This window comes from Henckelia pumila, chromosome 3 (genome assembly GCF_033568475.1).
Source record: "Henckelia pumila isolate YLH828 chromosome 3, ASM3356847v2, whole genome shotgun sequence".
NCBI lineage: Eukaryota > Viridiplantae > Streptophyta > Magnoliopsida > Lamiales > Gesneriaceae > Henckelia > Henckelia pumila.
This window is the reverse complement of record NC_133122.1, coordinates 8,195,568-8,212,111: the sequence shown is the minus strand read 5'-3', so window position 1 is coordinate 8,212,111 and position 16,544 is coordinate 8,195,568. Positions and strand designations below refer to the sequence as shown.

Here is a 16,544-nt window from a genome sequence, read left to right as displayed (position 1 = left end):
TCGTCGTGATGTCAGATTGAGTGGGGCACAAATTTACCAAGCAGCAGTCGATGAGGCTATGTTGTCAGAAAAAGATGGGAATGATATTATCAAAGAATCGCAAGCGAAAAAAGCCAGTTACCAAGGGAGAGAACAACAAGGGTCTAGTCAGAAGAGGTCGTACCAAGCCCCAGCTCAGAGGAGACCGCAGCAGCAGCAGCGCCAAACCCCAATCAGGCGCGACCTCAGGGACAGAATCAGCCGAACGCCAATGCTCCAAGGCCGGTGAATGCACCTATCTGTCAAAAGTATGGGAAGTCACGCTTAGGTCAATGCATGCTTGAGACCAATACTTGCTTTCTTTTCAAGAAGCCAGGGCATTTCGCCAAGGATTGCCCGCAGTCAAAGGATCCTATCAGGGGAAGAGTGTTTGCTATGACTCACGATCAGGTTGACCCAGATTCTGCAATTGTCACAGGTATGATCCGTATCGCTGGTTTACCTGCTTTCGTGTTGATTGATTCAGGAGCTACGCACTCTTTTATATCTGTTAATTTTATGATGAAATTGGGGGTCTTGCCGGATGAATCTATTTCAAAATTTTGTGTGTCGTTACCCTCAGGAGAAGAACTGGAAAGTAGTAGTGTGGTAAGAAATTGCAAGGTTCAGATGCAGAGTCTAGTTTTGTGTGCAGATTTTATTGTTTTGAAAATGGTGGATTTCGATGCGATTTTTGGGATGGACTGGTTGTCTCGGCATGAGGCTATTATTGACTGCAAACGAAAAACTGTCTCATTGAAAGATCATAACGGGAAACCGTTTGCGTTCCGCACTACCTCTAAGAAGAGCGCACCAGGTATGATTTCTGCAGGAACAGCCTGGCAATTATTGAGTAATGGGTGTACAGGCTTTCTTGCGAGTCTAATTGGTGATCTGGAGGTACAGCGACCGAAACTTGTGGAAGTGGAGGTAGTAAAGGACTTTCCAGAAGTTTTTCCCGATGATGTTGCGGGATTGCCTCCAGTCAGGGAAGTCGAATTTGGGATAGAATTGTTGCCTGGAACTAAGCCAGCTTCTAAGGCACAGTACAGATTGGCACCGACCGAGATGAAAGAATTGAAGGATCAGTTGCAGTAATTACTGGATAAGGGGTTCATCAGACCGAGTGTATCGCCTTGGGGTGCACCGGTGTTGTTCGTCAAGAAGAAAGATGGGTCAATGAGATTGTGCATTGACTACAGAGAACTGAACCGAGTTACAGTGAAGAACAGATATCCTTTGCCCAGAATAGACGACTTGTTCGACCAACTGCAAGGGGCAGAGGTGTTCTCAAAAATTGATCTGCGATCAGGTTACCATCAGCTGAAGGTAAAGGATGCAGATGTGCAGAAGACAGCATTCAGGACTCGCTATGGCCACTATGAGTTCTTGGTAATGCCGTTTGGGTTGACCAATGCACCAGCTGTGTTCATGGATTTGATGAACAGGGTGTTTCAACCTTTCTTGGATCAGTTTGTCATAGTCTTCATAGATGACATATTGATATATTCTCGTAGTAGGGAGGAGCATCTTCAGCACTTGGCTACGGGGTTGCAAATTTTGAAAGAAAAGCAACTGTATGCTAAGTACAGTAAGTGTGAATTCTGGCTGGAGCAAATTTCATTTTTGGGTCATATAGTTTCAGCTAAGGGGATTGAGGTGGATCCGTCAAAGGTGGAAGCGGTTCGTAATTGGGCTGCCCCGAAGAATGCTACAGAAATACGAAGTTTCTTGGGTTTAGCAGGCTATTATAGGAGATTTATTCAAGACTTATCCAAGATAGCCCTACCACTGACTTCCTTAACTCGAAAAGGTGTGAAGTTTGTGTGGTCAGAACAATGTGAGAAGAGCTTTACAGAATTGAAGGAAAGACTGATTTCAGCTGTAGCACCAAGAACTTCTAAAATTTGAAAATCATGCCTAAAAATTATTTTCAGTATTTATATTTTAATTTCTTGAAGTTAATTGTTTAAGTTTCAGTTAAAGTTAGCCTTGCTTGACTTATTTGAATTAAATGCCTTGAACTGTCTAGTTAGTAATTTTTATCCAGGCAGGCGACGACGGTGGGCTTCGGTGGTTTATTTTCAAGATTTTTAATTTTAAGATTTTAAGTTAGAGGTAAAAGAGGGGTTTTGGCCAAAAATGCAAATTTTGAATTTTTAGGGGTCAAAAAGCAATTTTATCATTTTCTTGGGTTATTTCCTAAATTTTCCATAAAATAGAATTTTATTAAATCCGGGTTAGTGGAATTTCAATTAAAATGTTGAGAGTTGAAATTTTAAATTTAGAAGTTTGAAAATAGCAAAAAGTTTGAGGTAAAAAGTTTTAATAGTAAAAGTAGTACTTTTGCTAGTACAAGTGAAATTTTAAAACACTACACACAATACACTACACTTTTAATTTACACTATCATTAAAACATTTCAATTAAAATCAAGACACAAACCCTAACTCCCAAACCCTAGCCCTAGCCGCCCACTTCTCCCCTCTCCCTTGAAGAAGCCGTCCAACCCCTCCAGCCGCCTGCCGCCGTCCCAGCCACCGGAGAAGCTCCCCTAGGTGCTTAGCTTGGTGTTTGGTTGAAGTTCCGCTCTCATCTCCTCTTCTTGTTCGAAATTTGTTGGTAGATTGGTGAAGGCAAGTGTAACTATTTCTTTGGGCTAACATTCAAGCAATATCTACCCCCACCCTTAAGACTTCTTGCAATAATTTCGAAAATGCATGATGTTGTGATGTTAGGGTTTCGAATTTGGGCATTTAAGGGGCTGATTTTGCTAAATGTGTTATGGGGTTGAGTTTATGTGATTTAATGTTGAGTATATGTGCAATGACATGGATTTATATGGATGTTCTTGCCAAAATTCGAATTTTCAGAATGTATAAGGACCTAAATTTCGAAATTTTGCATGTGTAGGGGCTGAAATTTAATTGATGTTGAAGTATTTAATGGTCTTGCATTGGTCTTGATTGTTTGTTCAACATTTTGGAGTTTTGATGGTTAATTCTTGATGTTCTTGATATGTGTTGTGAAAGTGTGGATTGAGTGTAGCCCAAGTGTTTGGGAAAAGTCCTAAGAGAGGTTATTTGAGGTGTTTGGGTGTTTGGTGTGGAGATAAGTTGAGAAAAGTGGGCTAAGTGTTTGAATTGTTGGAATTGGAGGTGTGTGAGGTGCAGGGCAGTACTGTTCACGGGGCAGGGCAGGGCTGGTCTGAGGTCTGGGCAGTGTTTGGTCTGAACCATAGTAAAGTTCGTGTCGTTGTGGTCGCGTCGATATAAAATAGGCTCGATTCGGATAAGAATTGAGTGAGTTATGGATTTTTCAAAATTGGGTGTAAGTGCAGATTTTTCCTTTGAATAGGGGTTGTCCGATTTTTGTGTTTTGTAAATTTGCTCTTTTGATCTTTTGATGATACCACCTATTCCTTGGGATGATTTGGAGTGTTTGTTGAGTGTCGGTTCCAGCGGGACGGGTTTTGGATAAGGCATGACAAAGTTAAGGGCTTTTCGGTTTACTTGCTCGAGTTAAGTCAAGTTTGAGGATTTTGTTGGGTAAGTTGTCTTCTTTGGACTTAGGGGCAGCCACTCATCCACCTTAAACTCACATTTTCGAGTCGAGTCTCATGTCTTAAAGATTGCTTATTCGTGTGCATTTGACGTGTTCTTGAGTTTAATAAAGAAAAAGGAAGTTTACTTGTTTGCATGCGGTATGAGTTGAGTCTTTATAAATGAAAAGGGAAAAGAAAGCAAATATTTTTGAATGAAGTGATCTGTTTGTGACAAGAGGGGTGTTGCTAGGCCGGGGGATGCCTCGGTCTACTCACCAAGAGGTTATAGAGGTTAGGCAAGGAGCAAGAGACATCTTGTTTACCCTTGCCACAGAGGGGCAATGTGGGATCGGGAGGCATCTCGGTCTCCTTGCCATAGAGGGGTTAAGTTCGTCGGGAGAAATCTCGTCGTCTTGCCGACATAGTGCACTGCAGCCATGATCATGATCGAAACAGAGGGTCACAAATCAGGGATCGGATTTCTAAGAGGAAAAAGTAAAGAAAAGTTTAAAAGTTAAAGTTTCACAATTTTAGTTGACTCGTTTTGCATTGATGTCAGTCTTTCAGTTATGCATGAATCCAAGTTGAATGTTATGAAAGTTAAAGTTTACCATAGTGTGAGTTCATTAATGCATGATTTCTATATCTTTCTAGTTTCATGCATATTACAGTTTAAATTGAGTTTTTGCATCACGTATTTTAAACCCTTGTTATTATCCTAGTTATGCTTGTTGAGTCTTTAGACTCACTATGCTTGAATGTTTGCAGGTGAGGATTTTGTGGAGGAGACGGAGGGGCGTGATCTACTGGGATGAGGCCATCGGTAGTGCGAGGCCCAGTGACAGTTGCTTCCTTTTAGTTTATGTTTTTCCGCACAGTTATCTAATTTGTAATAATTAAGTATTATTTGAGATCTTGTAGTATTTATAGCCAGGATGTGCATTCCCTGTGCTACAGCTTATGTTTTGAAGTACGTTTTCCGCTTTTGCAAGTTTATGATTATCGTTGGAATTAATTTTAAATGCTTTAGTTTACTTTAGGCTGTAACCGGGAGGTGGTTACTAGGATTGCATGTTTATGTTTAACGCACTTAAGTTTTGAAGTCAATTTTCTTTCCTTATTTAAATTGTTGTTTGAGTCTTGATGGCTTATTTGTTTTACAAATAGGTCATGGCAAAATTTTTAAAAATCCGTAATTTTCCTTTATTTTAATTATAGTCTAGTAGCGAGTAGTTAGGGTCGTTTCAGTTGGTATCAGAGCACGGTCTTGGTTTGGGCTGAGCCTACTGTCGGTTGCTGAAACTCAGGGGATCTCGCCTCAAAGTCTGTAAGATTTAAGTTTAATGTCTCTATCTGTTTAAGTTTTGATGTATTAGTTTCTTGAGTTATTGAGAAGTTTAAATTTGAAGTAAAAATATTTTCTAAGGCATGAAATTTGAATGTTGGATTTTCTCAATGCGTTTAGATGGCTCGTCATCGTGATCCACGTGCAGTTATGCCTCCACCGCCTCCACCGGCGCCGCAGGTGGATATAGGAGGGCAGGTGCTAGCAGGATTGGCCCGTATCCTCGAGCGTCATGTGGATGCTCCTGTTGCTAGATCGGAGACTACTTATGAGCAGTTTCGGAAGATGAATCCGAAGGACTTCGCTGGCACCACTGATCCGTTGATAGCGGAGGGTTGGATCCGCTCCCTTGAGGTGATCTTTCGCTATATGCAGATGGGAGATCCAGATAGAGTGAGATGTGCTGTGTTTCTCCTCCAGGATGATGCCGCCCTCTGGTGGGAGGGTATGGAGAAGATTGTGAACCCAGCTACTCTACCTTGGGCTGAGTTCAAGAAGTTGTTCTTTGAGAAGTACTTTACTGCTGATGTGAGAGCCCGTTTGAAGACGGAGTTTATGAGCTTGAGGCAGGGTGATCTGTCGGTAGCCCAGTTTGTGGTGAAGTTTAAGAGAGGCTGCCATTTCGTGCCATTGATTGGAGATGATGAGAAAGAGAAGCTGGAGCACTTTCTTGTAGGGCTTCGACCTACCATCCGTAGGGATGTGCTGATGGCTGAGCCATCTGATTATGCTTCAGCACTGAGGCGTGCCTTGAGGTCCGAGCAGACGCTGAGAGATATTAGCGCGGAGGCGCATGGCAAGAGGCCCTTCCCTCATCAGGGCCACTCTCAGCAGCAGCAGCACGGCAAGAAGCCGTATCATGGGCCCCCGAGACAGCAGGGACAGCAGGCACCGCAGGGGCATCAGGCCCAGAGACAGGTTCCTCCCAAGGCTGGGGAGAAGCCTATTTGTCAGTTTTGCCATCGTTCGCATTTTGGGAAGTGTTTGAAGGATGCTGGAGTTTGCTTCAAGTGCAAGAAGCCAGGACATATGTCTACCCATTGTCCAGAGCTGAGGAGGCCCGTGCAGGGCAGAGTGTTCGTGATGGAGGCCGAGCAGGCCGACCCAGACACTACTCTTCTCACAGGTAATATCTTAACTTTTGGGTTAGAGCAGTTAAAGATTTTTTTTGATGCATGCGACTCTAAATCTTTGCTTGTTTGAGGTTTTACTCTAGTAACTTGTTGCATGCCTTAGGACCTTTGATTGTTTAGCATGAATAGTATCTTGTTTGGGAATTGTTGAATTAGAATGAGCCTAAGTAGAACTCGTGGTTTTAACTTCAACCTTTCGTCGTTGTAACTACTGCTATGCAGGTAGGATTGTTGTGGCAGGCGTAGCCACGAGGGCCTTATTAGACTCAGGGGCTACCCATTCCTTTATATCGGAGTCTTTTGCCCTTGAGAGGGGCATTCAGAGCGAGGAATTGGAGGTTGGATTCTCAGTTACTATCCCCTCAGGGGAAGAGCTATCCACCAGGAGCTTGGTGAGAGACCTTGTATTGCTTTTGCAGGGTCAGTCAGTGGTAGCAGACCTCATAGTGCTACCTTTGCCAGAGTTTGACCTGATTCTTGGGATGGATTGGATGACGAAGAATGCGGTGATGATAGATTTTCAGCAGAGGTCAGTACTAGTCAGGCCTGAGGGCGAGGAACCGTTTTGGTTTGAGGCTGCTAAGAGCTTGAGGAAGACTCGAGTCATTTCTACTTTGCAAGCTCAGAGGCTTGTACTTAGTGGGTGTGAGTCATTTCTAGCCAGTTTATCTTTGACAGAGCTGCCAGAGCGACCAGTTATTTCTGATGTGGCTATCGTCAGGGAGTTTGAGGATGTGTTCCCTAGCGATGTTGTGGGAATTCCGCCCGATAGAGAAGTGGAGTTCTCTATATATTTGATTCCCGGTACTGTGCCTATCTCCAAGGCACCGTACAGATTGGATCCTACCGAAATGAAGGAGTTAAAAGAGCAGATTCAAGAGTTGCTTAACAAGGGATTCATTCGCCCTAGTTTCTCCCCATGGGGCGCACCAGTTCTCTTCGTTAAGAAGAAGGACGGTAGTCTAAGATTGTGCATAGACTACCGAGGTTTGAACGGAGTGACTGTGAAGAACAAGTACCCATTACCTAGGATCGAGGACCTCTTCGATCAATTGCAAGGTGCATCCGTCTTTTCGAAGATTGATCTTCGTTCAGTTTATCACCAGTTGAAGGTGAAGGAGTCAGATGTGGCGTAGACAGCTTTTAGGACTCGTTACGGTCATTATGAGTTCCTTGTGATGCCGTTTGGGATGACGAATGCGCCAGCGGTTTTCATGGATCTTATGAACCGCGTGTTTCAGCCTTACTTGGATCGCTTTGTCATTGTTTTCATCGATGACATCCTCATTTATTCGAAGGATAGAGTGGAGCATGAACAGCATTTGAGGACCGTTCTTGAGGTGCTTCGAGAGCACAAGTTGTTGGCCAAGTTTGATAAGTGTGAATTCTGGTTGGAGAAAGTTGCTTTCTTGGGTCATATTATTTCTAAGAGCGGTGTGGAAGTAGACCCTTCAAAGGTTCAAGCAGTGAAGGAGTGGTCTATACCGAGGAGCGCGTCTGAGATTCGCAGTTTTCTTGGATTAGCCGGTTATTACCGAAAATTTATCAAGGGTTTTTCCTCCATTGCTGTGCCTATGACAGCGTTGACTAAGAAGAACGCCAAGTTTTTTTGGAGTGCCGAGTGTCAAAGGAGCTTTGATACTTTGAAGGAAGCTCTTACGACAGCGCCAGTGTTGACCATGCCATCCGGGCAAGGTGATTTTGTGGTGTATACTGATGCTTCCAAGTTGGGATTGGGAGCAGTTCTGATGCAGCGAGACAGAGTTATTGCCTATGCTTCTAGGCAATTGAAGGAGCACGAGAAGAACTACCCTACTCATGACTTAGAGTTGGCAGCGGTAGTGTTTGCTCTTAAGATTTGGAGACACTATCTTTACGGAGAGAAGAGTCAGATCTTCACAGACCACAAAATCCTCAAGTACTTCTTCACCCAGAAGGAGTTGAATATGAGGCAGCGTAGGTGGTTAGAGTTGGTGAAGGACTATGACTGCAATATTAGCTACCACCCTGGTAAAGCTAATGTGGTTGCAGATGCTTTGAGCAGGAAGACTGCAGTGATTACCTCCTTGTCAGTGTCTAGACCGTTGCAGGTTGAGATTCAGAGGTATGGTCTTGAGTTTTATGCGAGTGGTAGAGCTCCCCGTTTGTCTTCCCTTAGTGTGCAGACTACACTTTTTGATCGTATCCGTGCAGCGCAGTCAGTTGATGAGCAGATCAGGAAGTGGAGACAGAGGGACGAAGAGAAAGGCAGCGGTTTGTATGCTGTGGTAGATGGGATTGTGAGGTACAGAGGTAGATTTTGGGTTCCCGCAGGTGATTCTCTGCGAGTTACTATCATGGCAGAGGCACATACATCGCCGTACTCAATCCACCCTGGTAGTACGAAGATGTATCGGGATCTTCAGCAGCTTTATTGGTGGCCAGGCATGAAAAGTGACATTTCCCGATTCGTGTCAGAATTCCTGACATGCCAGCAGGTTAAGGCGGAGCATCAGAGACCCACCGGTTTGCTTAAGCCTCTCCCTATTCCTGAGTGGAAATGGGAGAATATCACCATGGACTTTGTTGTGGGATTGCCGAAGACAGTGAGAGGTTCAAATGCTATTTGGGTTATTGTAGACCGTCTCACTAAGTCGGCTCACTTTTTACCGGTGAAGATGACTTTCACGATGACTCAGTTCGTGGAGTTGTATATCCGGGAGATAGTCAGACTACATGGTATTCCAGTCTCCATAGTGTCTGATAGAGATCCACGGTTTACTTCGTCTTTTTGGAAGAGTCTTCATTCCGCTATGGGTACGAAGCTACTTTTTAGCACCGCCTTCCACCCGCAGACCGATGGCCAATCGGAGAGGGTGATTCAGATTTTGGAGGATCTTTTGAGAGCGTGTGCTATTGATTTTCAAGGAAGTTGGGAGTCGAGGCTACCACTAGTGGAGTTTGCGTACAATAACAGTTTTCAATCCACTATTGGCATGGCTCCCTATGAGGCACTTTATGGGAGGAAGTGTAGATCTCCAGTGTTGTGGGATGAGATAGGTGATAGATCAGACTTTGGTCCGGAGATTGTTCAGTTGACCACCGAGGTAGTGGCTAAGATCCGTGATAGGATGAGGACTGCCCAGAGTAGGCAGAAGAGCTATGCTGATCACCGGAGGAGAGACTTGGAGTTCTCGGTGGGTGATCATGTATTCATCCGTGTAGCGCCGCTGAAGGGATTTTTGAGGTTTGGGAAGAAAGGAAAGTTGGCACCGAGGTTTATAGGACCCTTCGAGATTTTGGATAGGGTAGGGGCACTGGCTTATAGAGTGGCCTTGCCGCCTAACCTTGATAAGATCCATAATGTCTTCCATGTGTCGATGTTGAGGAAGTACATCTCGAACTCATCCCATGTGCTTAGTTCGGAACCGCTTTAGCTATCTCCTCACTTGTCCTATGAGGAGACGCCCATCCGGATTTTGGATAGACAGGAGAGAAGACTCCGTAACAAGTCAATTCCAATGATCAAGGTGAGATGGCAGAACCATTCGGATGAAGAGGCCACTTGGGAAGCAGAAGCAGATTTCAGAGATCGCTATCCGGAGCTTTTTGGTGAGTTTTAATTTCGAGGACGAAATTTCTTATTAGGGAGGGAGGAATTGTAGCACCAAGAACTTCTAAAATTTGAAAATCATGCCTAAAAATTTTTTTCAGTATTTATATTTTAATTTCTTGAAGTTAATTGTTTAAGTTTCAGTTAAAGTTAGCTTTGCTTGACTTATTTGAATTAAATGCCTTGAACTGTTTAGTTAGTAATTTTTATCCAGGCAGGCAACGACGGTGGGCTTCGGTGGTTTATTTTCAAGATTTTTAATTTTAAGATTTTAAGTTAGAGGTAAAAGAGGGGTTTTGGCCAAAAATGCAAATTTTGAATTTTTAGGGGTCAAAAAGCAATTTTATCATTTTCTTGGGTTATTTCCTAAATTTTCCATAAAATAGAATTTTATTAAATCCGGGTTAGTGGAATTTCAATTAAAATGTTGAGAGTTGAAATTTTAAATTTAGAAGTTTGAAAATAGCAAAAAGTTTGAGGTAAAAAGTTTTAATAGTACAAGTAGTACTTTTTCTAGTACAAGTGAAATTTTAAAACACTACACACAATACACTACACTTTTAATTTACACTATCATTAAAACATTTCAATTAAAATCAAGACACAAACCCTAACTCCCAAACCCTAGCCCTAGCCGCCCACTTCTCCCCTCTCCCTTGAAGAAGCCGTCCAACCCCTCCAGTCGCCGCCCAGCCGCCGTCCGCCACCGTCCCAGCCACCGGAGAAGCTCCCCTAGGTGCTTAGCTTGGTGTTTGGTTGAAGTTCCACTCTCATCTCCTCTTCTTGTTCGAAATTTGTTGGTAGATTGGTGAAGGCAAGTGTAACTATTTCTTTGGGCTAACATTCAAGCAATATCTACCCCCACCCTTAAGACTTCTTGCAATAATTTCGAAAATGCATGATGTTGTGATGTTAGGGTTTCGAATTTGGGCATTTAAGGGGCTGATTTTGCTAAATGTGTTATGGGGTTGAGTTTATGTGATTTAATGTTGAGTATATGTGCAATGACATGGATTTATATGGATGTTCTTGCCAAAATTTGAATTTTCAGAATGTATAAGGACCTAAATTTTGAAATTTTGCATGTGTAGGGGCTGAAATTTAATTGATGTTGAAGTATTTAATGGTCTTGCATTGGTCTTGATTGATTGTTCAACATTTTGGAGTTTTGATGGTTAATTCTTGATGTTCTTGATATGTGTTGTGAAAGTGTGGATTGAGTGTAGCCCAAGTGTTTGGGAAAAGTCCTAAGAGAGGTTATTTGAGGTGTTTGGGTGTTTGGTGTGGAGATAAGTTGAGGAAAGTGGGCTAAGTGTTTGAATTGTTGGAATTGGAGGTGTGTGAGGTGCAGGGCAGTACTGTTCACGGGGCAGGGCAGGGCTGGTATGAGGTCTGGGCAGTGTTTGGTCTGAACCATAGTAAAGTTCGTGTCGTTGTGGTCGCGTCGATATAAAATGGGCTCGATTCGGATAAGAATTGAGTGAGTTATGGATTTTTCAAAATTGGGTGTAAGTGCAGATTTTTCCTTTGAATAGGGGCTGTCCGATTTTTGTGTTTTGTAAATTTGCTCTTTTGATCTTTTGATGATACCACCTATTCCTTGGGATGATTTGGAGTGTTTGTTGAGTGTCGGTTCAAGCGGGATGGGTTTTGGATAAGGCATGACAAAGTTAAGGGCTTTTCGGTTTACTTGCTCGAGTTAAGTCAAGTTTGAGGATTTTGTTGGGTAAGTTGTCTTCTTTGGACTTAGGGGCAGCCACTCATCCACCTTAAACTCACATTTTTGAGTCGAGTCTCATGTCTTAAAGATTGCTTATTCGTGTGCATTTGACGTGTTCTTGAGTTTAATAAAGAAAAAGGAAGTTTACTTGTTTGCATGCCATTTAATGTATGAGTTGAGTCTTTATAAATGAAAAGGGAAAAGAAAGAAAATATTTTTGAATGAAGTGATCTGTTTGTGACAAGAGGGGTGTTGCTAGGCCGGGGGATGCCTCGGTCTACTCACCAAGAGGTTATAGAGGTTAGGCAAGGAGCAAGAGACATCTTGTTTACCCTTGCCACAGAGGGGCAATGTGGGATCGGGAGGCATCTCGGTCTCCTTGCCATAGATGGGTTAAGTTCGTCGGGAGAAATCTCGTCGTCTTGCCGGCATAGTGCACTGCAGCCATGATCATGATCGAAACAGAGGGTCACAAATTAGGGATCGGATTTCTAAGAGGAAAAAGTAAAGAAAAGTTTAAAAGTTAAAGTTTCACAATTTTAGTTGACTCGTTTTGCATTGATGTCAGTCTTTCAGTTATGCATGAGTCCAAGTTGAATGTTATGAAAGTTAGAGTTTACCATAGTGTGAGTTCATTAATGCATGATTTCTATATCTTTCTAGTTTCATGCATATTACAGTTTAAGTTGAGTTTTTGCATCACGTATTTTAAACCCTTGTTATTATCCTAGATATGCTTGTTGAGTCTTTAGACTCACTATGCTTGAATGTTTGCAGGTGAGGATTTTGTGAAGGAGACGGAGGGGCGTGATCTACTGGGATGAGGCCATCGGTAGTGCGAGGCCCAGTGACCGTTGCTTCCTTTTAGTTTATGTTTTTCCGCACAGTTATCGAATTTTTAATAATGAAGTATTATTTGAGATCTTGTAGTATTTATAGCCAGGATGTGCATTTCCTGTGCTACAGCTTATGTTTTGAAGTACGTTTTCCGCTTTTGCAAGTTTATGATTATCGTTGGAATTAATTTTAAATGCTTTAGTTTACTTTATGCTGTAACCGGGAAGTGGTTACTAGGATTGCATGTTTATGTTTAACGCACTTAAGTTTTGAAGTCAATTTTCTTTCCTTATTTAAATTGTTGTTTGAGTCTTGATGGCTTATTTGTTTTACAAATAGGTCATGGCAAAATTTTTAAAAATCCGTAATTTTCCTTTATTTTAATTATAGTCTAGTAGCGAGTAGTTAGGGTCGTTTCATCAGCGCCAGTGCTAGCGATTCCCAAAGGCACGGGTCGCTTTGTGGTTTATACCGATGCTTCTAAGAGTGGATTAGGAGTTGTGCTGATGCAGGATGATAAAGTAATAGCATATGCATCTCGACAGCTGAAGGTCCATGAGAGGAATTACCCAACTCATGATCTTGAGTTGGCGGCAGTTGTTTTTGCTTTGAAGCTATGGAGACACTACTTGTACGGCGAAAGGTGTCAGATTTTCACTGATCACAAAAGCCTAAAATATTTCTTCACTCAGAAGGAGTTGAATATGAGGCAGAGGCGATGGCTGGAATTAGTGAAGGACTACGACTGTGACATTAGCTATCATCCTGGTAAGGCTAATGTTGTAGCAGATGCCTTGAGTCGCAAGTCTGCAACATTGAACCAATTGACAGTGCAGCAGGAGTTGATTGCTGAATTTGAACGTATGAGTTTGGAGGTATTTGAACCAATGGAGGTATGCACTCTAGCAGCCTTAACAGTAGTACCTAGTTTGCTTGAGAGAATCAGAGTAGGCCAAGCTTCTGATGAACAGTTGACGTTGTGGAGGAACAGAGATGAAGCCAATGGTGGTACATTGTACACTGTCAAAGATGGAATTGTTCATCACCGAGGTAGAATGTGGGTGCCAGCAGTAGACTCATTGAGAGTGGAAGTGATGACTGAAGCCCATACTGTTCCATATTCCATTCATCCAGGAAGTACAAAAATGTATAAGGATCTGCAATCCTTATATTGGTGGCCAGGTATGAAGAAGGATATCGTAGAATTTGTGAGTGAATGTTTGACTTGTCAAGAGGTAAAAATTGAGCATCAAAGGCCAGCGGGACTCCTAAAACCCTTGCCAATACCCACATGGAAGTGGGAAGATGTCACTATGGATTTCGTAGTAGGATTACCAGTCTCACCGCGAAGGATGAACTCGATTTGGGTGATAGTTGACAGGTTAACCAAGTCAGCTCATTTTATTCCAGTCAGGAATAACTTCTCGATGAATCAGTATGCAGAGCTGTACATTCGAGAAATTGTCAGATTTCATGGAGTTCCAACGAGGATAGTATCTGACAGGGATCCTAAGTTCACTTCGAACTTTTGGGGAAGTTTACATAGAGGAATGGGAACAAAGCTAGCTTTCAGTACAGCTTTCCACACTCAGATAGTTGGTCAGTCAGAACGAGTGATCCAAATACTCGAAGACATGTTGAGAGCTTGTATGATCGACTTTGGAGGGAATTGGGAATCGAAATTACCTTTAGTGGAGTTTACTTACAACAATAGTTATCAAGCAACTATTGGTATGGCTCCTTATGAGGCATTGTATGGGAGAAGGTGTAGAACTCCCTTACACTGGGATGAAGTTGGAGAGAGAGCTGTTTTGGGACCAGATATAGTGACTCAAACGGTGGATGTAATAGCTAAGATCAGAGACAGAATGTTGACAGCTCAAAGTCGACAGAAAAGTTACGCCGACCAGCGACATAGAGATTTGGAGTTTGAAGTAGGTGACCATGTATTTTTAAAGGTATCACCATGGAAAGGTGTTATGAGATTTGGAAAAAAGAGTAAATTGAGTCCAAGATATATAGGACCTTTTGAGATCCTAGAAAAAGTTGGGGCTCGAGCTTACCGAGTAGCACTACCACCCAACTTGGGGGGTGTCCACAATGTCTTCCATATCTCTATACTAAGGAAGTATGTGGCAAATCCTTCTCATGTTATCCGACATGAGCCAGTGAAATGGACGTCAGACTTGTCCTACGAGGAGATGCCTGTTCAAATCTTGGACAGACAAGTTCATAGGTTGAGAAACAGAGAGATTCCAATGGTGAAAGTCTTATGGAGCAACTAGTTGGTTGAAGAAGCTACTTGGGAAACATAACAAGATATGCGAGCACGCTATCCTAAACTGTTTGGTAAGTCGAATTTTGAGGACGAAATTCATTTAAGGAGGGTAGAGTTGTAAGGTCCAAAAAGTCCACTAGCTTAATCACGATTAATTGATTTAATTATATGATTTAATGCATGTTATTTATAATATTAATTGTTATGTGAATTATGTGTTATATTATTTTTTTAAAAGTTTTAGGTTGGGTTTAATTTTGGGACATAGGGACGAGCCTAGCCTTGAAACGAGTTAAGAAAAATATTTTAAGAAAAGTTAGTAGATGCAGAAGTATTTTATTGAGAGAGTAAAAATTTTAAAAGAATTTTAAGTATAACTAATGGGCCGTGTTGGAGCCCATTAGTCACGGAAGAAAAGCGTTCAGAAGTTTTCTGAACTCTCATTTGAACGCTTGCTCTTCTTTCTCAAAATCTCTCTCATACACTGCGATCTCCAAGCTAGGGTTCTTCAGGCTTCTCAAGGCTAGATCGTTCCGCAGTCCAGGTTAATCCCAATCAGACGATCCAGGCAAGTTTTTACTGTTTTTTAAACCCATTCAAGAATATATGTATTTTTTTTTAGGTAAAACCCTAGGTGTTTGATTGATGATCTATGCATGTTTCTTGAAAATTTTATGAGTATGTTGCTTGAGTGTGATACGTGAAGCATTCCTGATGTGTTCGGTTCATGTTTATTGAGTTTTGAAAGATTTGAATGCATTATATCAGATTTTTGGATAAAAGTAGTTATGAAGGTTTTTGACTCAAAATCTTTGAATGTTTGATGTATTGGTACAAGTTATTTTGAAATTTTGATGTTGTTGAATGGTATTTTTGATGGAAAAATCGTCCCTAAGCAATGGGGTTTTGAAAAAGTGCAGAAAAGATCAGTTTTCGAAAAAAGGAGTCGCGACGGTGCACCCGCGCTGCCAAGCAGCGCGCCCGCTCCGAGCGCCCACACTTTTGCGAGCAGGAGGCGCGCCCGCGCTGGTTGTGCGCGCGCTAGTTGTGCGCGCGCCCGCGCTACAGGGGTAGCGCGCCCGCGCCACAGGCTCGAACTTCCCACCCCATTTTACGAGTTTTTGAGTCCCAAAAATCATGATTTTGATATTTTAAGGTATTTTGATTATTTTTAAAAATGTTCATGAAGAATGTTGAAGTTTTCAAGGTCCGAAACGGATGGAATGCCTCACGTGGATCAGTCAAGTTATGTATTGTATGATTATGTGATTTTCTCATGAAAGTTAATTTCTCATGGAATGTTTTGACGGATTTTAAGCATGTAGCATCACGAGAAACTTTATGAGAATGTACGAGATTTATGAAATGACATGATAAGATGAATGATATGATGCATGGAAAATATTTTGATTATTTATGCGTTTTGTGGTGATTATATGGGGTATGCACTTCGGAATGAGCTCCGGAGCGGCTATCCAAACATGGCTCACGGGATGGTTATACGGGGTATGCACTTCGGGTTGAGCTCCGAAGCGGCTATCCAAAGAATGAAAGTTTACGGGCGTAATGCCATATGCTTGTTGATCAATAGGAAACCATGAATGGCTCGTTATGACGGTTACCACACTACTCATACTTCATCTCCCCAAATATTTTTATGATATGGCTATATTAAAGTTATGTTTATTGCATGGGAGTTTAAGTTAATGTTTTCCTTTTAAAGTTAGAAAATCCTTTTCTGCATGTTCTTGCTGAGTCTTTCAACTCACTATACTTGAATGGTGTAGGTAATGATGATGCGGATGCTTTTATTGATGATTATGTGGGCGGACATGAAAAAAAGGCAGGGGTTGGTCCAACGGGCAATGCATGAGTGTGAATGCTTTAGAATGGAAGATGTTTTAAACTTTTTTATTTGATGAGAGGCAACAAGTTTTAATTTTTTTTAAGTTGATGCCATGTTTTGGCAAATATTTTTAGATGCTATTTTATTTTGTGCACATTTTATACGCTATTTTAATAAATAAGATGATGCTTCCGCAAAGTTTTTATTTTTACCAAATCTTTAAGTAAGTAT

The 16,544-nt window shown here is 41.9% G+C and overlaps 1 protein-coding gene across 1 annotated transcript; it reads left to right on the top strand.

The window, feature by feature from the left end:
• Window positions 1-315: 315 nt before the first annotated feature.
• LOC140888050 (uncharacterized) lies at window positions 316-1,116 on the top strand. The gene has a single exon (XM_073295722.1). It carries the CDS (start codon window positions 316-318, stop codon window positions 1,114-1,116), a length of 801 nt encoding a protein of 266 aa, XP_073151823.1.
• Window positions 1,117-16,544: the final 15,428 nt, after the last annotated feature.

Bases quoted from the DNA above. Each gene is read 5' to 3' on its own strand.
- LOC140888050 (XM_073295722.1), top strand. From the start codon at position 316: ATGCTTGAGACCAATACTTGCTTTCTTTTCAAGAAGCCAGGGCATTTC.